The 24,826-nt window shown below is 46.7% G+C and overlaps 1 protein-coding gene and 1 long non-coding RNA gene across 2 annotated transcripts in view; both read right to left on the minus strand.

Moving 5' to 3' along the window:
• The window catches only part of LOC115386213 (fibroblast growth factor 11-like), a 79,082-nt gene extending 66,985 nt beyond the window's left edge, over positions 1-12,097 (minus strand). The window contains exon 1 of the mRNA XM_030088437.1: positions 11,976-12,097. Coding sequence (XP_029944297.1) covers positions 11,976-12,097 — 122 coding nt within the window. The remainder of the gene's footprint in view (positions 1-11,975) is intronic.
• A 3,640-nt stretch (positions 12,098-15,737) lies between these two features.
• On the minus strand, positions 15,738-17,647 carry LOC115385856 (uncharacterized). Its single transcript, XR_003931190.1, has 3 exons — positions 17,565-17,647; positions 15,897-15,903; positions 15,738-15,748 (listed from the first exon to the last, which is right to left on the minus strand). It is a non-coding gene; the product is annotated as an uncharacterized LOC115385856 (long non-coding RNA).
• Positions 17,648-24,826: the final 7,179 nt, after the last annotated feature.

A 24,826-nucleotide genomic window follows, 5' to 3' on the forward strand; every position in this document is an offset into this window, starting at 1 on the left:
CACACCTGAAAATGTCTACATGGAGGAAGCCGCTCTCCGACACGGTCTGTATATCGAAGCACGCGAGTTACATTATTCAGTGTTACGCTCCGACTTAGCGGCGGCACTTAATGTGCAGTAAATGCAGTTTGCATGTTTAAAGTGGCCCACGTGTGTGTGTGTGTGTTTGTGTGTGTGTGTGTGGGTGTGTGGTGTGTGTGTGTGTGTGTGTGTGTGGTGTGTGTGTGTGTGTGAGGACAAGGGAGGGAAAGTGCAAATACTTGTGGGATCATGGGAATTTTACACACATGCACTTGTGGCAACAGCTAAACCAGGAACATTTCTTATGAAGTTTTAAGTGTCAAGAGGCCGAGCTACTTCACCAGCACGGCCGCCATCAATCTGGATCAAGCGTGGAAGTCAAAGTTATTAACTTGTAACCTTCAAATGTTAAGTAGCAGGAAACGGTGGCAAAATCATTGTATATTCTGAATACATATGTTTAGTTCTAAAAATTCCGTTTATTACAACCTTTTGTTTTAATCTTCAGTCACTCAAGTTTTGTTTGACAAAGAACGAAAGAAAGAAAAATGACTTGGAGACAAGTCAAACTCTCACATTTAAAGTCTCCCTGGATGAAGGAGGCCAACAGTTAAAGAGCGTTTGGCTGCACATCTCCACCTGCAGTTGTTATGCAGACTTATGTTATAAATGTGCAATCAATAGTTCCCCAAGACTGGGGGAAAAAAAGGTCCTTCCAGGTCAACGGAAGATATTAAACCTCATTTTTCTTACTAAATAAGACTCCCCATGACAAGTGAACTGAACTTTAAGAGAAGAATTAGATGGGTAAACATTGTCAGGTACTTGATCAAACGTTGCTACATGTTGTCAAGATGTTAAGTTGCTTATTTATTTAGGACTCTCAGATAATTCCACATCATTTTTTCAGCGTTTTGCATTTTTATTCCATTTGATACCAAATTTTTAAATAAAAATATTGCTCTGGAACAAATGTCAAATCAGAGTGACACATTTTGCAGCATCCCTGGTGCAAGCTGTTGCCCTTTTGTGCGTAGTGAATGTTTTTGTGAAGTTTCTGCGTGTTACTGTGTCCTTCAGCAGGCCTCCCTGGTGGCAGCCGGAGAAGGCCGGGCCACATCACAGTAAATGACGGTGGAGACCAGAGGAGGGGATCAAGGGACGGACAGCGTAGGACATACAGTGTTGTCATAGAGGCAGAGACGCTCAGTAAGAGAATGATTAAGAGAAAGAGAGTTCACTTATATAGTGCTTTTTCATGGTTTTCCTCCTTAATGTTATGCTGTTATGTTTCATGCTATGAGAACTTAAATATGAAGAAAGTGAAAAACTATGCATCTGGTAATTTAGAGTGAACTTCAATATTCACACGTATTAGAAAGCAGAATCGGAATGAGCTCAGAAGCTGTGACTTTGCTTGATGAAACACATGATGAGTATTTCAGTGATCCTCTAAACAAGTCTGGCAGGTTTGTACTCATTAAAACTAACCAAGCATCCACTTTTACAGCTGCAGGAGCTAATGATCTCCAATTACTTCACGTACTGGAGGCTGAGGATTTGCATATCACTGAAGTTCCAGCATTTCTCTTGAAGGACTGAGTGGGTTCATCCTGTCGATCACACCAAAATTAAACGAAACTTATTCCGCAAGACCTCAAATACATGTATTAAAAAAAAACTGAAAATAGACAGGTGCTTTCTTTCCAGGAACAGAGACACAGACAATGACCCGGCTGTTGTGGTCCAGAGCACCTGTCAGTGAATCCTACACCACCCTGGGTGCCACAGTCTCTGTGATCAAAGTGAATTAACATGTAATCAGATACAGATGCAAGCAGAAAAGCACGCACGCCCAGACTGTTCCCATAAGGGCTTTTTGTTTTTTTTTCTTTTCGACAGCAGGTTTGAGGTATGTGAGAGAGAAGTTCACACACACACACACACACACACACACTGCAAGGTTGGGGGCTTTGACGCATGATTTAATGAGTTGTCTTTGGACAGTGTCACTTCGGTCAGGGGCGCCGAGCATGAGCTGAGAGAGATCAGACTCCAGACCCTCCGCGTGTGGCGCACGTGCACCTCGCGTGCATTTGGCGCCATTGTGAATCTCCGTGCCGCCACGTCTTTTTCGGTATACCCAGCCAGAAGGTGTTGTGTGAGTTTGAGCGCCTGCGTTGCGTGCCGTACCCTGACCGTCATCTCCATGTGACGCACGTCGCGCTCGGCTCCGCCAAGCAAACCATGCAGCAAATTGATCGCATATAAAATGCAAATTCCGCCTTTACTGTCCTCGGCATGTTAATATTGGGAGTTAAACTGCGGGCATTGATTAAAGGAGGCTGTTTCTTTGAGGTTTTGTGACATTGAGCAACACAAGGTTGGGTTGACGGTGGCGGTTTGCGGTTGCTGACTCGACGCTCGCCGGTCATTTGTTACTTGGGCTTTCAGGATGGTGAATCCCGACGGAGCGGAAATTGTCTGATGCGAAACAAGACGTGGAGCGCGGCGGTAGATAAATGTAAACATATCAGCATGCGTGCCGACACTGCCGACGCGCGTGTGTATGTGTGTGTTAGGATCTCAGTCGGAGGTCATTTGAAGATCAAAGTCCCCAGATCTGAAACCCCTCGGCCTCACGGCCTGCTCGAATTACACTCCGGCGTTCTCTGCCGTCGTGCCGTCGCCACACTGTGCCAAGAATGTGCCGAGCTGGGTCCAAGCGACTCACCTCACTCCCAGGGAACCAAACACGGTCCTGTTAACACTCACCCACAGTTCAGACCAGAATCGAGCTGGAATACACCAGGAAGAGCAACGATCACCGGAAATATTCTATTTTTCCCTGATAATGATGATTGATGCGGATCCAAAAGAGCTTTGCAGCAAAAACAAATGGCGGCCGGCTCCATAAATCAATTGTTAGGGAGGGGAGGCACTGAAAGCCCACATTGATCATCACACAGGCCAAATGTTAGCATCTCCAATCATTTATCCTGAGCATCATTTCATACACAACATCTGCCGCACTGGCAGAGACCGAGGGTGGAACCTGCTACAGAGCGACGGACGCCATCGACTGCCAACCTCTGATTTTATACAGGAGCTCTAAACCCCGGCTGCCTTGTTACAGGTTAACTCAACAACTCATTCCTTTATCTTTATGGTGTCATTGTTGTTTTTGTGACTCTTCCATTTTGTTGTTTTTTATTTCTTGATTCTCTGTCTCTTGGTTTTATCTGCGCTGCCCTACAGAGGCTGAGTGCAGCCCGTGTTCGGAGCGGCAAAGTTACAAAAATGGCTTTAAAGTTTTCCAGCCTGAGGGCGAACTGTAAAACAGGGAGAAAGGTTACAATACTTTTATCTCCTGTCTCTTTAACGCAACCTCCCAAACTTTATCCCACCCCATCAAATAGCACAATACTCAGCCTGTGTCGACTGCAGCTCTTAACATTGATTATTGTGGGGGAAATTGTCTTTGCTGTAATTATGTTTTGTTTCAAAGGTTAACTGATTGCATTATGCTGCATTATGTAAAATGTGTGCCTGCTTGTTTTGGTTCTCAGTCTTCCTCCGACAATCCTAAGACATGCTTTTGGGTAAAAATGAGTTTGTGTGTGTGTGTGTTTGCGCTGTGATGGACTGCTGACCTGTCCAGAGTGTACCCAGCCTTTGCCAATAGACAGCTGGGATCGGCTCCAGCCGCCTGTGACCCTAAATTGGACGTAGACAGTGAATGACTGGATGGATTAACACCTGCATTACAAAAAGAAAAAGTGTTGTTTGACCTTCATGGTCGCTTTTTTTGGCAACCCATTAAACCAAATGGCAATCTCATCCAACTTAAAAGTTCACGAAAAAAAAAAATTGGCAATCTCTTTCGCACAACAAAATAACAGAGATCACGTGAAAAGTGAACATAAGACTCAAGACTCTTCTGTTTACGACCATTCTGTTTATGATGTAGCTGCTGTTGCAGATGAGCTTCTATGTAGAGATCATTTCTCACACTCTGGCAATAGATGCGCATCGCATTCGTCCCTGATCCATGAACAATAGCAGCAGGGTTACGTAACATGGCAGCACAATACCCTGGTTATCTGTGCCATTGTAGCGTCCAGTGGCTAACCGGCTGGCCCGGAGACAAGATGATTAGACACAGCGGAAAATACAGCGAGTGAAGAGGGGGGGAGATCAGAAGCCAGAAAGAGAGAGAGAGAGAGAGAGACAGGTATAAGAAAGCCAGATGTCCTTGAGAAGATAAGTGTGAGTGTGTGTGTGTGTGTGTGTGTGTGTGTGTGTGTGTGTGTAGAGCGGAGGACAGGACGATCAAGTCATTGTGAGAGCAGAGAGAGGGAGTGAGCAGATAAAGAGAGGCAAACAGAGAAAGAAAGAGAGAAATATAGTCCTTCCTGGTTGCGGCCGGTCCGGAGTGTCCGGTCTATGAGGCAGTAAATCGCCCCACTTCGGTGTGTGCTCTTCAGACGCTGCTGCACATTATTGATAAATCAGTGTGTGTTAATGAGAGGAGCTGATGTGGCCTGATGAATCATGACACAACAATGAGCCCCGCACACTCGCACAACCTTTCCTCCCTCTACACACACACACACACACACACACACACACACACTGCTAGTCTAGCCGAATCATGCGCGCTGACTGCCGCCGTTCATCTCTGATACAAACACACATATTTTGTTCCTTCTGCACGCACGCACACGCACACACACACAAACCAATTTGCAGTGGCTGGATGAACACTTGGCCCCTGCGCTGCAGTAACAACTCGTGTTATTCTATCCTGTTAACAGACGAGAGGAGGGCCTCCGCCGCGGCTCCAGCAGGCAGTCAGAGGACAACACCAGCTATTTCGGTTTCACTTTGATATCCAATAGGCGGCTTAACATCCTCATTAGATCATATCAGCCCCACACACACAAATACACAAGCAGAAAGCCGGGGTGGAATTATCTCTCTCCTACACTCCACCAAAATTATCATGAAATCTCATCATTAGTTTGTGTTTGTTCCGTGTGTGTGTGTGTGTGTGTGTGTGTGTGTTTGTTCTGATTTATTAGTTTGTGCGTGGGTGTTTCTCTGTTTACATTTATGCATGTAGACATAATTCTCTCTATATATGTGCTCTGGCACTTGTAATTGTGATTCTTGCTCTGTGCGTGTGTGTGGTGTGTGTGTGTGGTGTGTGTGTGTGTGTGTGTGTGTGTGTGCAGGGCGAGATGACCTTGTTATAAGCTGAGTGGGCTGTAGTGCTGGAGCATCATTAGTATGGGTTAGGAGAGGGTTAGAAGGTGTGTGTGTGTGTGTGTGTGGGTGTGTGTGTGGTGTGGTGGTGTGTGTGTGTGTGTGTGGTGGTGTGTGGTGTGTGTGTGTGTGCGGAGGTGAGGGGACAGCAGTATAAAGGAGTAGAGATATTTGGGCCAAACAGGGACAGGCAAACACACATCACTCAGGTCATCCGTCACACAGAAGCAGGTAGAGAGCAAATTTGGGGACACACACTTTTATCCTTAAGCACACTCCCTCCTCTCCTCTTCCTCCTCCTGGTTATGGCCTCAGATGGCCTTCGACGGGAGCCGAGACCGTCCGGCGACAATAGAGTGACGCACAAGCAGCCGCCGCTCTTTCCTTTACAACGTGCGGGACACGGCGCGTCTCGAGTCGACAGCGCTCCAACATCCCGGACTGGAAATAGCATGACCAGATTTTAAAAAGTGGGACGCGGGACCTCCTGTGTGCTGACACATGTTCAGTCTCTAGGTGTTGATCTTTATTAAGGAGTTGTGCTGAAGTGACTACCTTCAAGGAAACATGCCCGGCGCGACAACACTGCATAATTAAAGGAGTCCCAGTAACTCTGGGAAATCAGAGCACGCCTTGTCTGCATCTCTCCTGCTTGTAAAACATGACATTTTTGTGTTTTTAGTGCTTGTATCTTTTCGAGGATACTCTCTGTACTTTGGGTCTATTGGGTTGTTTTACCTGATGGTGACGTCTCAGGCCCTGTTTGCATGGGATTGTTTTGTTTTTAAGCTAAAACTGGAAACTTAAATAACATTTTTATATGATAACTGCACCTTTTATAAACTGATTTTAGAGTTTTTTTCAAGAGCCCTCATCTTCACATGCCTACGACAAAATCAATAGAGGATTCTGAAGTGTTTGTACTGCACACCCGTTTTTAACAGCACTTGTTCAATGTATGGAACAAGTAAGACAGCTTGGAGACACTTGATTGGTTATATTGTGCTGTTCTCGTCACATACGCACTAGTGGCTGCAATACGAAAACACTGCTACTTGTCTGAAGAGGAAAACAGCAGATTTTCTTCTAATTTGATCTCCACCAAACTGAAACAGTAATGGAAAATTTATATCATTTGAAATCATCCGTGTGTGAGCAAGCCCCCAAAGGGCTGGACGATAATTCAATAACAGTATGTATTGATCAATAGACGTGTGGTGCAATAGGGAAAAACAGAGTCGATAAAAAGTTCCATCGAAAAACATTTTCCCCTCCTTTAGTCTATCCTGTAGCTCAATGCTAATCATTACTTCCACCCAACCAATCTCAAACACACACTCCGTCACCAAGCCCCGCCACTCTCAAACCACAGCAGAGAACATGAGGAAAAGATGTGGCAAAAACAAGGAGAGGCGGAGGAAACTGTGCTTAGAAAAGTTTCAGTAGTTCACCGACATGACAGTCCTGTAGTATTTAAATGAGGGGATGATATATCTCCACCAGCCAGGGAAACGTGCCAGGGTTGCTCTTAAATATATACATATAATTGTTTCGATAATTCTCAATATTCACCGGTCAATATGATTGTTTTAATCAATATGCTTTTTTGTATCATGTTCAGCCCCTATTCAGTCGCCCATTAATCCATCCATCTTTCCTGTCCGACTTCAGGTCACACCGTTAAAAGGGTGTCCCATCAACAAGCCAACTGTCCATTACACTGAGTAAAAACAAATCAATACACATATTTACAACCACACGTAATTTAAAGTTACAAAGAGCCTTTTTTTTTTTTTTTTTACATGGTTGGAGAGGCTGGAGGAAACCCACATATACAGAGAAGAACATGCATGTGGAAAATTTCCCAAGCGGAGCAACAACATGTTTCTGACATGAGGTAGCGGTGGAAACCTCAACATGTCAAAGTGGTCAGCGCCAGGGTATTTTTTTCTTTTCACCCACATAAATCCATTCTTAATGTGTCAGAACTCTGATCTCTACCCATCTGAACTTGAACGCCCCCCTTCGACACACAGTTTGAATCCATACTGCTAATAATCTGCTGAATTGACTCCCTGCAAGCTCATGTTATGACCTCTGACCTTCTGGTCCAGGGTTTCAAACTGCAGGATTGTTCACTTCAGAAACTCCTTTGTCTGTATTGCATTTACAAACTCAAATGAATGTTGGGACTGATCTGTATGACAGATGCACTTTACATCTCATAGTTTTTGCATCAGAGTGTTTGCATCATAATGTGTGCACATTTTCCTTTCCATTCATTGAAGATTTAATTTATTATGTACTAAATGCAGAATGTTTCTGCTCCTGCGACTTCCCAAAAATATTTCCCCGTGGGGAAAATAAAGTGTCTTGTTCAGTATTGTACAATGTAAATGTCAGTGGAGACTGAAACAGTCATTCTCACAGTGTTTGGAGTCGCCGAGTTTTTTTTTTTTTTTCCTGTCTCATTTTTAAAAATTCCACAATAACAGCATTTCACAGCTAATTTACTGTTTTCACACAGCACAAGGTAGGGCTGCAATAACGGACTTGAATAAGGAGATGATGAAACCACATGAGGAATATGTTTCTCGAAAGCTATGTTTTCTCAGTGGTTTCTAGGGAAAGTTTAAACAAGTCCAATCTGACTGTTTTAGTGCCGTTGTCTCGCTGGGAGCTTAACGCTAGTTTTTTACAGTAGATGCAAACAAACTGATGATTGTTAATGGCTGCATCCATAACACTGAAGACGCTGTCCCTGGGAAATATGACAATACAAATTTGATTATCCGGTAACATGAATTAGAAGCCTGTAAGAGTGCTGATGTTGTAGTTTATCGGCGTGTTATCAGTTCTCTGTGGTGAAATCTGAACAGAATTAAAATTTATGATCCTTAAAGTGGCTCCTGCAATCTTATTGCTGTCTTTATTTATTACAGGAACTGAGGGGAGACCGAGGGAGAAAACAACATGACAATTCAGCCAATGGAAATCAAATGATGCCAGTCGAAACAATGGAAGGCAGTTGGAGGCGAAGTGAAACGAAATTGCAAGCAGGTCGCTCTGAAGTCCTGCCAGGATGAGGAAGAGGAGGAGGAGGAGGAAAAGAGGGAGGAGGAGGACGAGGTGGAGGCCACAGCTCAAGAATATTCTAGTCGTTTATTCCTGGCCAGGGGTCAACCGAGGCCTGGGGCTGGAGCTTGTACGAGGCTGCGAGGAACTCGCACATGCTGAGTTTTCACATTCACACGCTCCTGGCCGGGGGTCAGCCGTGTCCTCCGTATGTTTAACACACACACACACACGCATTGGGAGACTCCTGAAGGGAATGATGAAGACGCTCGCCTCCACACTCGATGCTTAACACGGACCCCGGTAAATCACAGCCGGGGATGCTCGGGGTGGTAATGCGTCTCTCACCACAGCCGCCATGCTTCGTCCCCACGATTAACATAATAAATCCATAAGAGCGTGAGGAGCTGTGAAGCCATTAGGATGGAAATGGCTTCAAACAATGGCCGTGGCACACGCGGCGGCCTTTTCCCAAAGAGCCGGCGCTGCCACGACCTGTCCAACATATTTTACAACCGCAATTACAATATAGAGAGCAGCCGCTTCCATGGCAGATGCTGCTTCCCACGTTAGAGGTTCCCCACGTAATTATCATGATGAACTTGGCACGCCGAGGTAATAAATATCGCCGAGCGCGCGCACACACACAAACGCACTCGCGCGAGAATGGAAGGAACACACACATCAGACTGTAAGTGGATGATCGGGGGGGGGAGGAAGGAGGACACACACAGACACACACACACAAGCTGGTGAGGTGAGGACAAGCAGATTCTGAGTGTGTGTACACACTCATCAGTGCAGATTGGTCTCGGATCTCAGGCGATGTTTTAACGATCTGGAGCGAAGCTCATTCAGGAGGTCTGAATGTAACTTTTTGAGTTTTTGAGTACGTTGCTCACAGGGGTTGATATTTATGATCTTAACAGCAATTTTAATCACACTTTCATTTGAACTACTCATGACGTGATGACAACCGGCCCAGGATGTACCCTGCCTTCATTTACAGTCAGCTGGAATCAGAGCATAAACAGAGAGACAGATCTCCACTATGCTCTGAACGGTTCACAGACAATCTTCTGACTGGAGGTATTCCTCAAATTAGAATGTCTATCTCACCAGATTCCTGCTGTTACCTCTGAGCTGTTCAATAATCAACAGATTCTCTACTGGACACGGAGCAACAATCGACACAACACTGATATTACTACAAAACGATAGCAAACAGATTCCAAACATGGTAAAACACAAGGCAGTGTCCAGGGTGGGATTTATGATAAAAGTAGAAAAAGGATATTAGATTCCAAAATAAAGTGTGAAATTAATTCAAACAATATGACAAAAAGGGAACACCTCTAACTTTTACAGAACGTACAGCTTGTTTACAATCAAGAATGAAAGGAAAAAAATGTGCATTTGTACAATAGTCATGAGAGAAATTGAGGTGAACATGAACTTAAAGGTGCATTAAGGAGTTTTTCAACTTTAAAAATACTTATTTTCCACCATAAATATGTTACACATTTTTAATGATGTGCACAATGTGCCCTGACATATTCATTACAAGTACCTCTAACAGCACTAAATTGTCACTTGAAAGTGCAGTGCCGGTCCGGCACCAGAATTTTTTTGGGGAGAATTTGAAAGGAATGACGTAATGCATGCTCCGGCTGGTCTGATTTAGTTAGGTTTCGTTTTGTCCGCCATTACTCCACCAGATGCTTAGTGAGCAACAACTGAGCAGGAGCTTCCAGAAAGTAAGAAAAGACCGGCTTCTAGCACTGCCACAGCTCCAGCACAGACTCCACCACGTAAAAGAAACTTAAAATTTTACTTGAGCGCTACTAAAAGAGCGAGGAAGGAGTCCCCCTCTAAGCTGCATTTTGCCCAAGGCCTGCAGGGGGTGCTGTTTTGCATAAAACGTGCAAACTCCTTAATGCACCTTTAATTTTATTTTCCCAATGAAAAGTGAATCTAAACTTTTCTTTTTTTTATTACGCCTGTTTGCTTTCCTATTCTGATTGTTCCAATCAAAAGAAAAAAGAAAAAAAAAACTCACAACATTGCTTTTTGGTGTTGAACTTCTGATGGTGTTTAGTGTACAGGCCTTTTGCATGTGTATGCACATAAGTCTTTTTTCGCAAGTACATGCATACCTCCACTTTTATCTGTTAGTTTGTCAAATTTCATCGAAATCTGTCAGTAGGTTTTTGCGTTACAGACAAAAATAAACTAACAAACAGCAAAGATACAGAATACACCTTTAGATTAGAATAAAATCCAGCACAGATTACTTAAAACCTGGTTTTCATTGGTCAGTCCCAGAGTTGATTTTTGATATTATGTACAATCACCAATGCAAAGAATCTACATGAACTGAACATGACTACTTTGGCAAAGATTATATCATGTCACTCTCTCCGTCTAATGCTTGTCATGATGAAGCCAGTACAGAAAAAATGCAATGTGGTCAAGTAACAACAAAAGTTTAAAAAAATAAATGAATAAGTGAAAACACTCAATAGAAAAACATTAACTTTCTTTGAGAAATGCTTCCCCAAAATGAAGAATGTATACTTCAAGTGTGTATTTACTACTTCTGATAAATCACTTGATAAAACTGCAGAAAGCCCTCAAGATATTTGGCCTACTCCAACATCTTGTTTGTCGACCACTGGCCAACTCAAACCCTGTGTGTGTGTTTCTCAGCCCTACTTATCCTAATCTAAATTTGGAATTTCATTTCTAATAGATCCAGATTTTCACCAGCACAGATTCTCTGTGGATGTTTGTCTTGGAGAAATCCATTCATATCCACCTTGTCCTGTTGGAATCTATTGCTCTATTGCTGCATCAATTGCAGTGCAGACGCAGACGTTGCACATTTCAAGAGTCATTATCTCATTTAGCGCCAATTAATAATCCTACAGCCACATTTAACATGCAAACATTCAAAGACAAATTAGGCCAGACTGTGTTTCTCCTAGCCATCGGGGGAAGCACGAGGAGAGTAATGGCCCCCAGAATGGCAAATGAGGCGCCTCTTGACATTTTTATATGACGGTAAATCACTGTATGTATGAGCCAAGTTCACAGAGGGCCTGCAGATTACCAGAGCGTGTGAATGTGTTTGACATGCACCCCAACAAAGTCATCACCTCAGCTGCAACATGGAGTCGATGCTTTCTGTGTTCAAAGACCTGCGTATTAACCCCGAATTGGCTCTGTCCGTTTTCCAATGCATGCCCGGCTGCCGTAAACACAGGACGCGCTGCGTGCAGCTAGCAGGAAGATGGGTTGGGATGTTTCCCAGATTCAGATTAAGTCCTGAACTCTGAAATTACAGGCTGCGGATGTTCTCTATTAAGGCTTTACAGTTGAGGATTAATCTGTAGTCTGGCAAGTCAACCATCAAAATCCAGTTATCCACTACAGGCAGAAAGCAGAGCAAAGAGGAGAGGATGGACCAGCTGCAGGAGGGAGAGAGAGAAACCAGAAAAGGGCATATTTGGATAAAAGGAAGGCCTTTTTAGGAACTCACCTGGTCTTTTTCCATTTTTCTCCCTCGACTGCCACATAATCGAACCTTTGATATTAATATGAGGATTTGCTTCTGGCAGAGCGACTTGTTGCTCTTCGGGCAGGGCTTGCGCTTGCTGGCGATCTGCCGGTTTGCTTGAGGGTCCTTGACCTCCCTGCGCTGGCGAATTAGGGAGCTGGCAAGGGCGGCCATCTTCCCAGCGCTGACCCTGCAGCCGCCTCACCGGCCTCTGGCGGCTCGGTGGCGCCCAGGTGTCGGGGGGTACCGTGGGCCACCCCCCTGCCCACTCACCCAGGGCGACGGAGCACCGCTGAAGGGAGGGGTACAGAGCGGAGGAGGGGGGGCTTCCGAGGATGGACCGAAGCAAAGGGTGTGGGAGAAGGGCAGGGCGAGGGGGAGAGGAGGGGGGCGACGGCAGAAAAAAGGTGAATCCTGGAAAAGCCTGCCTGAATGTGGCAGATACAGCTTGCGGATGCTTCAGGAGGTGATTGTTTGCCTTTAAATGTCCTTTTCTTTTTGCCTTCAGGTTGAGAGTCAAGTGAAATCCCAATATGTCATTGATCCTTTATTGGGACAAGTCATGCTGCCGTGCACCCAAATTCCAAGCTCCAGCGTCCACCCTGAGTTCTCCGTCCCACTCCGAGAGTGCTCCCTGCTCCGGTGAAGTTCAACTCAACCCCGTCCGACGGGGAACTGAGCCCGTCGCCGCATCGTGAAAACAGACCCCACACGAATATCACATTTAGCCCTCTTCAGTTCTGCAGATCACGCTCCAATCCAGAGAGAGAGAGAAATTCTCCAAATGTCAACTGTCCAAAACCAAAAGAGTTCAGCTGTCGGGACAATCCTTTCCGCCCCTCACCTGTAAAATCTCTCCATCCGAAGCGATCTTGGGAAGCAGGAGAAGTAGAAGAAGTAGGGACTGTCCGACCTGAGGTATCAGCTCCACGAGCTGACGAGAGGATGCGGACGCCGCTGGACGGAGAGTGGCTCGCTTCCCCGCTGTCTTTCAGGCTCTCCTGGCATCAACCTTGCGTTTGCTTGCTCCTGAGAGAAGAAGAGGAGAAACACAGACGCTTGATAAATCCGGCATTTCCCAGAGATAGAGGTGACATTCATGAACGAGAGAGCATGGGGATAGAGAGACAGACAGCACACAGAGAGAGAGAGAGAGAGAGAGAGAGAGAGAGAAGAGGGAGAGAGGGAGTAGAGAGAGTCTATCTATCTCCCCTATTGGATCGGGCTCTCCAACTCTCGCAGCGACGCGCTAAACCACGGCAGAGCGCAGCTCTGTGTCCTTCAGCCACATGCCAGCTCGCAGTAGGGGGAACGAGGGATGAATGAATGGAGGGAGACAGAGAAGAGGAAGGGAGGGAGGGGGGAAGGAGATGAGGTGAAGGGGGAGAGGGGGAGAAGGGAGGGCGGGCAGGTAGCAGTGCCTTACGGTGGGTGCTGTGATGCCGGCGCTCATGAGAGAGTCTCCGCTGGTGGGTGACAGGAGTCCAGTCTGGTTCTGTGGAGTCCAGCTGCACCGGGCGTTTGTGTGTGTGTGTGTGTGTGTGTGTGTGTGTGTTGTGTGTGTGTGCGTGTGTGTGCGTGTGTGTGTGTGTGGGACAAAGTATGAGTCTCCAGAATAAGGCACCTCTCGGGCTCGGCGCACACGTGTGAAAGAGTGCGTGCATGTGTCTGACAGAGCGACACAGTGTGAAGGTGTATGGGTGTGAGGGTGTGTGTGACAGAGGCAGCGCGTGTGTGTGTATGTGTGTGTGTGTGTGTGTGTGTGTGTGAGACTCCCTCTCCCTCTTGTCCCTGTTCACAGTGCATTACTGAGTGAGCGCTGGCAGCGTGCTTCACACACTCGCTCTCTTCTTCTCTCTCTCAAATCTATTTCCCTAAACCCTCCCCCTTTGCTCCCCTCCCTCCCTCCCCCCTCCCTTTTCTCTCCCCCCCTCCCTTTTCTCCTCCCCTTCTGTCACTCAGATCCCTCCTTTCACATCTGAAACTCAGCGTCCCCTCCTCCCCCGTGTCTCTACACCTATCACCTCTCCGGTATCGTGCCGGGTCAGACATGGCCAGGACCGGCGGCGGGTCGATGATGGGGTGCTCCCTCCCTCCCTCCCTCCCTCCCCCTTTTCTCCCCCCCCCACCTCTGAAGTGATGTTGGCTTAAAGAGACAAACTCAGAGAGGCTGTCAGTGCCGCGTTCTCAACTATGACAAGGACGTATAGATGCCGTGACACAGCCTGAGTCAGTGGGGATTGAACGTCACTGCATCATCCATACATGAGTCACACGCATTACAGACTCCTTCACATGGCGCAGAGACTAACGGAGCAAGACAGAAGCAGTCACTTCATAAACAGAGGCATCTGGACCGGGACTTCAGTTGAATATTCCCTGCAGGAGCCACAACAGGAAACTGTGGCGAGCGTTTTCAGTTAGAAGGTCACCGTTCAATCATAATGAAGATGCAAACTAACTCTGACTTCCCTAAGTGATCAATCAGCGGATTAATTTCTTTGGTTATATTTAAACCTTGGTGAGAAAGGTCAGTCGGTGGCTTCCAAAGAATGAGATGCAGACTTTCGCCTGACAAGTCCATTCCTTTTTCGTTATCATTACAGACAAAATGAACCAGAATATGACATTTGAGAAGCTGGAGTCCAAGAGATTACTATCACTATCTGACAATCAACACATGAATAATTCAGAGCATTGTTATGGGATTTTAGTTATGCATGCATGCTTCTATACATGAGATGGTAGAATGGGTTCAGGAATGGCGGTTTGAAACCCAATCTCACTGTGTTTATGGGTTTTTGAACACACAGAGCATCAACTTTCTTGCAAAGGTGTGTGATCTCCTTACATGAGAGCTGTATCTATTAGTGTCTGAGTGACTATGTGAGTGTTTGAATGTGACTGATCCTGTGAAGTGCATTGATATTCTGGAAGCCATAGCATTTCAAGCAAGAGCATGACTAGTCCGCAAAGCTGTGTGTGTGTCGTTTCATTCGAGGGATCTCCACTGACCGGCATGCTTGGCTTCGATAGTTGACGTGTTTCCATCTTTCCTTGTAAAATTTGGATATAACCCTCCATCAAACAATCAATCAATCTGTGGTGAGAAAGACGCAGAGGCTGGCGATATGCAGGAAGTAAGTTTATTCCTTTCTCGAGCCAACAGAATGAAAGAACACGGTAAACCACTTGACTCCCAGGAACAAGATACGCCCACTAACTTCCCGCCTAGCTGGTTGAGAGCCCACCCATCAGTCTGTGCACCCATAAACCCCTCCCCCCCCGAACACCCAGAAGGGAACCTGGCACCATAACCAGTCTCTCAATGGGGGCCGAATTGGCCTGCCGTAGCGACTGTGCCGAACCACCGCCGAGTCAGAAGGAGGAACCTGCAAAGGAAAATGATCAACAGAGTCAGCAGGAACAACATCATCCACCACATGCAGAGGAACACAGTCAGAATGAGGGAGGGCCAGAGGCTTGGAAGGAGGATGGCGAACCTGGCCTGGCAACACAGCCTCACCTGCCATGACACAAGCCGACTTAAGGCCATCAACTGAGACCAGCTCCCTACGCCCACCCATGTCCAAAACGAAACCCTTCACATCCCGTTCCATCATCGGTTTGTTTCCACTTCTGTTTGAGCCACTCAGACTCTGATAATAGCCTGATTACACCTCACTGCAAATGTGCATTGGTAGCCGCCAGCCCACAGCCCATGTCCAAAACGAAACCCTTCACATCCCGTTCCATCACACTGAACGGGCCATCATAAGGAGGCTGGAGGGGCGAGCGGTGGGCATCGCGACGCACAAAAACGAACTGAGCAGACCGGAGCGCAGTGGGCACGAAAGACCGTGGAAGACAGTGGTGCAAAGGCTTTGGAGCGAAAACGCCGCTGGGTGAAAAGGGGTCAACCGGAGGACGGAAACTCGGGGCGGACGCTCCAGCAAAAATTCACCTGGGACACGGAGCGGCTGACCGAAAACCAACTATGCAGAGGAGTCGTCAAGATCCTCCTTAGGAGCTGAGCGCAATCCGAGCAGGACCCACGGCAGACGATCCGCCCAACTGTCATCTGTGAGTGCAGTGCGCAGCGCGCGCTTTGAGTGAACGATGAAAGCGCTCACACAACCCATTCGCCTGGGGATGGTAAGCTGTGGTGTGGTGAGCCTGTACCCCTAAGGAATGCGCCATCCCCGACCAAAGCTCCGAAACGAACTGAGGGCCTCTGTCAGAAGTAACAGCCGAGGGTACACCAAAATGAGCAACCCAAGCCGACAGAAAAGCGCCAACCACGTCCGCAGAAGTAGTGGAGGACAAGGGAACCACCTCGGGCCACCTGGTGGTCCAGTCCACCATAGTGAGGAGATGAGTGAAACCTTTTGATGGCGGCAGAGGTCCTACCAGGTCCACATGAACGTGATCAAAACACCTGGCTGGGATCGGAAAAGGTTGGTATGCCGGTGCACCTTGGCACGCTGACACGCAACACAAGAAGCTGCCCACAACTTAACATCTCTGCGCAACCCAGGCCACACGAAACGGGAACTGACCAGCTTAACCGACACACACACACCCAGATGTGAGAGACCGTGAATCGAGTCAAAAACGCGCCACCGCCAACCTGCCGGAATCACAGGGCGAGGCCGTCCCGTGGACATGTCACACAGGAGTGTAGGACCACCCTCCTGTATCACCACCTCCTCAAGCTTCAGGCCCGAACCGACGGAGCGAAGTGAAAGGATATCTTTGTCGCCAGGCTGGTCTTTGGCCATATCAGAAAAATCTGTTCCGAGAATCACGGCACACCAACACGCGTGAAAGACAATCCGCCACAGCAGTAGACTTCCCATCAACATGACGTATGTCAGTAGTGAACTCAGAAACAGCTGCCAGGTGACGTTGCTGTCTGCCGACCAAGGATCAGTTGCCTTGGACATGACAAACGTCAGCGGCTTGTGGTCCACGTAAGCCGTAAAAGAATGACCCTCCAACAGAAAACGAAAGTGCCGAGTCGCCAAAAAGGGCCAACAACTCCCGATCAAACACGCTGTATTTCTGTTCACAGTCTTGCAACTTGCGGCTAAAAAACGCGAGGGGCTGCCACACCCTGCCACACACTGTTCCACAACAGCTCCCACAGCCAAATCAGAAGCATCAGTCGTGAGAGCGACAGGAGCATCTGGGTCAGGATGAGCGAGGAGAGCTGCATTAGCCAAAGCGGACTTAGCTCCATCAAAGGCCACAACCCTGTCTAGGGTCCAGACCACAGAGTCGGTAGCCTTCTTGGAGCGTAAGGCGTCATAAAGCGGCTGCAGAAGATGGGCCGCATGGGGAATGAACCGATTGTAAAAGTTCACCATGCCCAAAAAACTCCTGTAACGACTTGATGACAACCGGGCGGGGGAAATCTGCCACAGCCTGAACTTTAGAAGGCAACGGAACTGCGCCGCATCCTGAAATGCGATGCCCTAGAAAATCAATCACTGGCAGCCCAAACTGGCATTTGGCAGGGTTGACAATCAGGCTGTGAGCCTCCAAACGCTGGAAGACTCCTTTCACGTGTGCAAAGTGCTCTTTGAGGGACGAACTGGCCACCAATATGTCATTGAGATAGACAAACACAAACTCCAACCCCTGCAACACTGAGTCCATCAATCTCTGAAAAGTCTGCGCTGCCCCCTTGAGGCCAAACGGCATACGGAGGAACTCGAAAAGGCCGAAAGGGGTGATCACCGCGGTCTTAGGCACATCCACCGCCTACACTGGAACCTGGTGATAACCACGCACCAAGTCCACTTTGGAGAACACAGAGGCACCGGATAACCTAACCGAGAAATCCTGAATGTGAGGAATAGGATAACGGTCTGGAGTTGTCACATTGTTCAGGCGGCGAAAGTCACCACAGGGCACCAGGACCCGTCTGCCTTAGGAACCATGTGGAGGGGCGACGCCCAAGGGCTGTTAGATCGTCTAACTATCCCCAGCCTCTCCATTGTAGCAAACTCCTCCTTAGCACAAGCTAATTTTCCCACGTCCAGACACCGTGCGCGCTCAAAACTGGCGGGCCACTAGTGCGGATGAAGTGTTCTACTCCGTGTTTGGCGACGGTGGAGGAAAAGGCAGGAGTGGTTAAGGAGGGGAACTCCAGCAGACACTGGAATTTGTCGCCGGACACCGAAAAAGTCGCGTGCGGTACCGCCCGACCCCCCCTCACAAGGGACAGTGGCAAAGGTTACAGCATCAATGAGCCTGCGGTTAGCAACATCCACCAACAAATTGTGAGCACACAGGAAATCTGCACTGATAGGAACAGTTACAGAAGCAACCACAAAGTCCCATTCAAACTCACGTCCGTGGAAACAAACAGATGCCCTTTTGGTTCCAAAAGTCCCAATAGGGGAACCGTTAGCCGTGCTTAGCCGTGGGCTGCCGCCTCCGGGTAGGGTGCAACAAACTCTTCTGCGAGCCAGAGTCAACCAAAAAGCGATGTCTGACATTGAATCTGTAATGAAGAGGAGCTCACCCTGGTTGTCAGCACCCACAGCTGCCACTGCACCTCCAGCTCTGTCAAACGTGCACGGCGGAATGCAGCGCTTGGCCTTGTTGCCGAACCTCCGGTGAAAGAAGCAGAGGGAGTCGCTCCGACGGGTGCGCGTCCTGGTCCTCACGCCTACAGCCAACACCACCGCGGGGTCCACCTCCATCACCTGCGGGGGCTCCACGACTGTACTCCGCACCGTGAAGCGTCTAGTGGCGAGCAGGACACGGTCGGCTTCTTCCGCCAGGCCGCGGTAATTGCCAGCCGCGATGCGCGGGGAATTAGCCAAAGCCGCCCGGACTTCTGGCGGGAGTTGCCGCAGAAAAATGTGTGGGAAAAGAAACCGCCGTCATCGGATCCCAGGAGCGAGAGCATATTGTCCATAAGGTGGCTGTACCGTCCCACAAACCGGAGGGGCTAAGGATCCTGTCCACCCTCTCAACCAAGGACAGGCTGTATCTCCGGAGCAGAAGCTGCTTGAGAGCGGCGTATTTCCCGTGCCGTGGAGGGTCGCGCAGCAGCGGCATAACCCGGCGGGTGGATTGCTGGTCCAGCATGGCAACCACCAAGTAATACCAGGAGTCATCCGCATCCGCGCCCCGCAGTGCTGGAACCATGGGGCCGGGTCACTCTGCCAGAATTCTGGAAGCTTCATGGAGGCGGCAGGGTAGGAAGCCGGCTGTGAAGGCTGGAGAGACGATGAGGCCGAGTCCGCGGCTGAGGTCGACGACGAAACATTCTCCATCACCGGTTCACTCAAGTCCAAATCAGGGTCACCAATGTGGCGAGAAAGACAGAGGCTGGCGATATGCAGGTAAGTAAGTTTATTCCTTTCTCGAGCCAACAGAATGAATGAACACGGTAAACCACTTGACTCCCAGGAACAAGACACGCCCACTAACTTCCGCCTAGCTGGGTGAGAGCCATCAGCCTGTGCACCCATAAATCAATCAATCAATTATTTTGACAGGTGGATTCTGGCAAGGATGTTATTCTAAGTCCACATGATGCTTAATGAAAAGCAACAGTTTAGATGAATGTTTAGAAAAAAAAATCAAAAATTTTGACAATACATTGAAAATTGTCAACATTTTAAACATTTCAGCTTACAGTTTGCTTTCATTGTCTGAATTCCATCTTCCTCGAAAAAAAAAAAAATCCCCTGTTCTTAATGTGCCATCTTTGTTCTTTTTCTATTGTATTTAATGACAACACACCACTTTATTTATTTTTTCATTTAATTTTTATTTTTTGTGTGTATGTGCATGTGTGCATGTGAGAGGGTTAGAAGGTGTGTCCGTGTGTGTGTGTGTGTGTGTGTGTGTGTGTGTGTGTGTGTGTGTGTGTGTGTGTGTGTGTGTGTGTGTGTGTGTGTGTTTGTATTCTAATCTCAGACAATGGTACAACACTGCAGTGAAGTCCAGTTTGATAAAAGGTCAGTCATATTACACAGACAGTAAAAGTCACACTGGGGCCAACGTGTTGTTATCCTAGCAGCAAAGATTCATGAGAAAAAGTTTAGGAATTATTAACGTCCATTTGCAGCTCAGACCGATAATTAATTAGCTAAACAGCATATAGACTTACCTGGAAATGTTACTTGGCCTCATTCAGGCAGGCTCAGTGACTGCTCATGTAAAATGGTGCACAACTATAGTATGTTTACCTCAGTTGTTTTTTCCCACAACTGGAGATCAGCTGAGCAGCATCAAACTAACTTTTCAAAGAAAAGGGGAATTTTCTGTTTCATGATTTCTTTCAAACATATAAAAATATGAAACAATTTAAAATACAGATGGTGTGTCAAGTCTACAAAAGGATGAATAATTGTGATTCCAGTTGAATTTTAAGTCCTGTCCCAGCGTGAATGTGGATCTTGCATCAGTGAGTTTCTTCTCCTGCACATTCCCAGATGTCAGCAGTTAATTTGAGCTTTAGGTCTGCTACTCTGATCCACTCTGACGCCCCTGGATATGTGATGGATCACCATTAAATTTTAGAAAAGTATTAATGGTCCTTGTGGAAGAAGGCAACCCCTTTTTCACGACTCTGGATACAATTTTGGGTTTAAATATATAACTATCAGAGCCATCAAAATAATGGTAAAACAGCAGTTATAATGTAAAAAGAAGGTTCTTGCAATAGTGTTTTTTAATATTCACGTCAGTCTGGTTTCAGGTCTATCTCAGTCTGCTCTGAGTTGCAGTTTACATCAGGATGTTTCTTGTTGTGGCTGATGATTTAAACCTCTTGGCAAGTGCTAAAAATCAAACTGCAGAAACTCTAAGAGCCAAAGTCAGGGCAGGGTGGATGTCATGAATTATGACTGCCATTTAAACACCCTAAGGTGTGATCAAACAGTATAATAGTGCCTTTCAATAAAACTGCAAGTACTCCAAATTATGACCCATATCCAAAACAAGTAAAAATATAATTGCTCCTGTCCCACATCAGCATGTGGTCGCACAGTGGCGAGGTCGTCAGCACTAATAACTCACAGAATGTTGAGAGTCTGAGTTTGGGAAAGGCGTTTCTCCCTCGGTGTGCATGCTTTCCTGCTCCAGTAGTGTAGTTCTGTTAGGTTAACAAACTACATCTGGAAACTACTGAACAACAACGACAGAGCAGTCTTTTGAGGTCTTTTAAGGAAACGATTGCAAACAAGCAACACCAGCATCAAATTTAGTCTGCAATTTAATCTTCAGAGAGTGCTGGTATTGCCTCCGACTTCAGCTGACTTCTCCGAACCTCCTCTGCTGGCCCATGTTCAAACTCTGATCAGTGAGGGTGAATTTATTAATGCCCAGCCTGAATTAGCTGGCAGCATGGCACCGCTCTGTGGCCAAAGACGGAGCGATGTGGCGACGCTACACCAGTGAGTCACATCAAACCGAGACAATCATCTTACCTCCATCCGTACATCCAATCATTAATTCATCCATCTACTGAAAATGGATGGATGAACCCTGAATGTCCATATTTCCGTGGATTCATTCATCCATTAGTTCACTTATCCATCCATACACTAAACCACCCATCAATTCCATCCCACCTGTAATTTGTCCACCTGCCATGGATGCATAATTTACCCAGCTCTCCACCATCCATTCATCCATCAGTTCATTCATTCGTCGATTTCCCACCACTGATCGCTGGATTTTTCCACCTCACCGTGATGTTCTTTACCCATGGAATTCTTGACTAAAGAGGTAGTTGTGTTAAAATGCTCCAAACAGCCGTCATCAAACACTCGATTGGCTGTTTAATTGTGTATAGTGTTGAGTGCAGATCGCCGCTGAGCCGAGTAAAGCTCAACATTAACTCCGGAGATGTGCAGTGATGCCCTTCAGCCAGTTCTTTCCACCTGATGATCTTTGCTAAACTGGAGAACAAGCTGCTTGATGCAGCCTTCAAGTAAACAGTGATGCGGGTTCAAAATGAGAAGATAGAGAAGAGATTGAAAGGCATCACTCTGACCGATCTGTCATCCAAATTAGATGTGGGTCGAATTGCCCAATGAAACGTGAATAGTTGGTTATGGTGCCAAAAACTTAAATTTGGGGAGGTAAACTCAATTTCGATCAGTGTCCACACACAAATCAGATTTTAAATGAATAGAATAGAATAGACTATTAATCTCATGGTGGAGAAATGTACAGGTGCAAGAGGCCGTAGAACACACAGTTGGGTGCAAAAAGTAATGAAATGTGCAAATAAAGAACGTAATGAATCAAAACGTAGTCAGGATAATAATAGAAAACTAAAACAAGGAAGATCGAGCTATATATTCAACATAAATCTGAAAATATAACAGGAACTATAATATATACAAATATGTACAATATGCTTTTCGTGCAGCAGAGTGAATGGTGTCATTGATTTCTTATGGGGGTCAAAATGACCATGGTTGTGGGATGATATAATGTCCAGGGTTATTGCCCAAAAAAATTCTATACAGTAGAGTTGTACAGTCTGACAACAGTGTCAGCTTGGCCAACATCCTCCTCTTACCAACATCCTCCACAGAGTCCAGAGGACAGCCCAGGACAGAGCTGGGCCTCCTGACCAGCGGGTTGAATCTCTTCCTGTCCCGCTCTGTGTGTCCGGGACCCAGCAGACGGCGGTGTAGTGGACAGCAGAGGCTACCACAGAGTCAGAAAAGGTCCTGAGCAGAGGTCTGCTCACTACGAAGGACCTCAGTCTCCTCAGACGGTGGAGGCGACTCTGGCCCTTCTCGTACAGAGCTTCGGTGTTGTGGGACCAGTCCAGTTTATTGTTGAGGTGAACACCTAGGTACTTGAAACTGTCCACTGTTTCAGTGTCCTCCCCTGGATGTTCACCGGTGGGTGTGGAAGTGTCCTCCTCCTGAAGTCCATCACCATCTCCTTCGTCTTACTGATGTTCAAGCACTGGTGGTTGTTCTCACACCAGTCCACAAAGTCAATGATGACCAACCAGTTCTCCATAGCTCATTCCCCTCCACACAGCCCACAATGGTGGAGTCATCGGAGAACTTCTGGGGGTGGCAGCTGTCTGCATTGTTGGTGAAGTCCAAGGCGTTGATGGTGAAGAGGAAAGGTGAGAGGACGGTGCCCTGGGGCGCCCCCGTGCTGAAGACCACCACCTCTGACTCACAGCTGTGAAGTCGCACGTACTGTGGACGGTCAGTGAGGTAGTCCATGGTCCAGGCAGCCAGATGTCTACAGGTCTGCAGGGGGCCGGTTCCTTGGCGTAAATGGTCTGGAAGGAAAAACACGGCATGATGTGAAGCCAATCTTCACTCTGTTTTTACCCATCCTTTATAGGCTGAAAATTATTACCACAAAAATATCAACAGCTTTATGTCTATTTAGTTACTTTTAATTAACTAAAAAGTGTAACTAGACGATGCTAATATCTACATTGTGAAAATGTACAGCAGATTTTTACCTCCTCCCTGCTACAACAAACAAAGGAAGAACACTGTAAATGCAAACATTGACATGACTTAGGTGTAAATAGTATATTCAACTTAATTTATGCTAGTTTTTTAAGTTTACTTTGTTTCTCCAAGTTTTCTGTACTTTTTCCACGCTTACTTGTTCCACTCAGTGATGTTTACTTGACTCTTCTGAGTGTGTGGCACAGTTTGTGACCATCTCCGCTTGGCGCGCGTTTACCAACGAAGAAGAACGAGGCATTAACATGCAAACTGTTGAAGCGGTGCAGACAACCCCAATACGACAGGCTGGCGTTGATTCCGGCTTTTGTTTGTAATTTGAAAGTACGGACTCCCGATGAAGACATGGTGTTGGGGAGGTTCTTGTAAAGCCACCATGCTTTAATCTGGAACGTTTCAGCCAAGTTGACCTCTGATGACTGTTGTTGCTGTTTGCAAATACGAACACAAAAAAATAATTAATAAATAATGGTTTTCATAGAGCTATTTTGGGAGTTATTATTTTTAAGTAAGCTGAACTAAGGTACATGAAGTGATTTTTATGTAGTATTAAGTACTGCTCACACAGTGTTGAAGTCTGTGTGTCCTCTCATCAGTGGCAGAGTTGGCGAGCAGTTAGCTCTCGCCTTACAATCAGAAGGTCGTGGGTTTGATCCCCAGACTGCGTGAGAACTTGTTTGGTGGAATATATTAATTTGACTGAAGGAATTTTAGTTTAAAAAAACTTGGTTGGAAGTTAACATTACTCATATGCTTTCAGTGCTCACAACTTTAAAAAAGAAGCTCACTCAGATATGATCATTTCACTCTACTTGACACAGTTAAGTTCCTTTACTTTAATTTCCCAAGGTAATCGGTTTCCTAGATTGTTTGAGTACACTTAACTTGTTAGAATTTACAGTGAAGATCAAGGTAGAAAAAAACTTATGGGAACAAATTAAGGCTAATAAAGCTAAACACTGATTTGTCTGGACTTTAAGGCTTAATCAAAATGTCTGAGAAGTCAGTTTTGGAGTAACAACTTAATGTCAAAAGCAATTAGCAGTGTTTGGTGACGGGGGTTTCCAGAGATAACGTCTCACCTCAGCCTGTGGTCCCCCAAGAGGTACGGTGGGATTCTGTGATTTGTCGGCAGACCTGCCACTGGTGTCTCTCTCTCTCTCTCTCTCTTCTCTCTCTCTCTCTCTCTCTCTCTCTCTCTCTCTCTCTCTCTCTCTCTCTCTCTCTCTCTCTCCTCTCTCTCTCTCTCTCTCTCTGTGTTTCTGCTGGCCTCGTCGGGAATGAGGAGAGAAAACCCTGCAGGATTTCCCCGACCACACACACACACACACACCACCGTATTGCAGTTTCCTGAGCTGTTAAATAATTATCTCTCTCTCTCTCTCTCTCTCTCTCTCTCTCTCTCTTTCTCCCCGTG

This window comes from Salarias fasciatus, chromosome 3 (genome assembly GCF_902148845.1).
Source record: "Salarias fasciatus chromosome 3, fSalaFa1.1, whole genome shotgun sequence".
NCBI lineage: Eukaryota > Metazoa > Chordata > Actinopteri > Blenniiformes > Blenniidae > Salarias > Salarias fasciatus.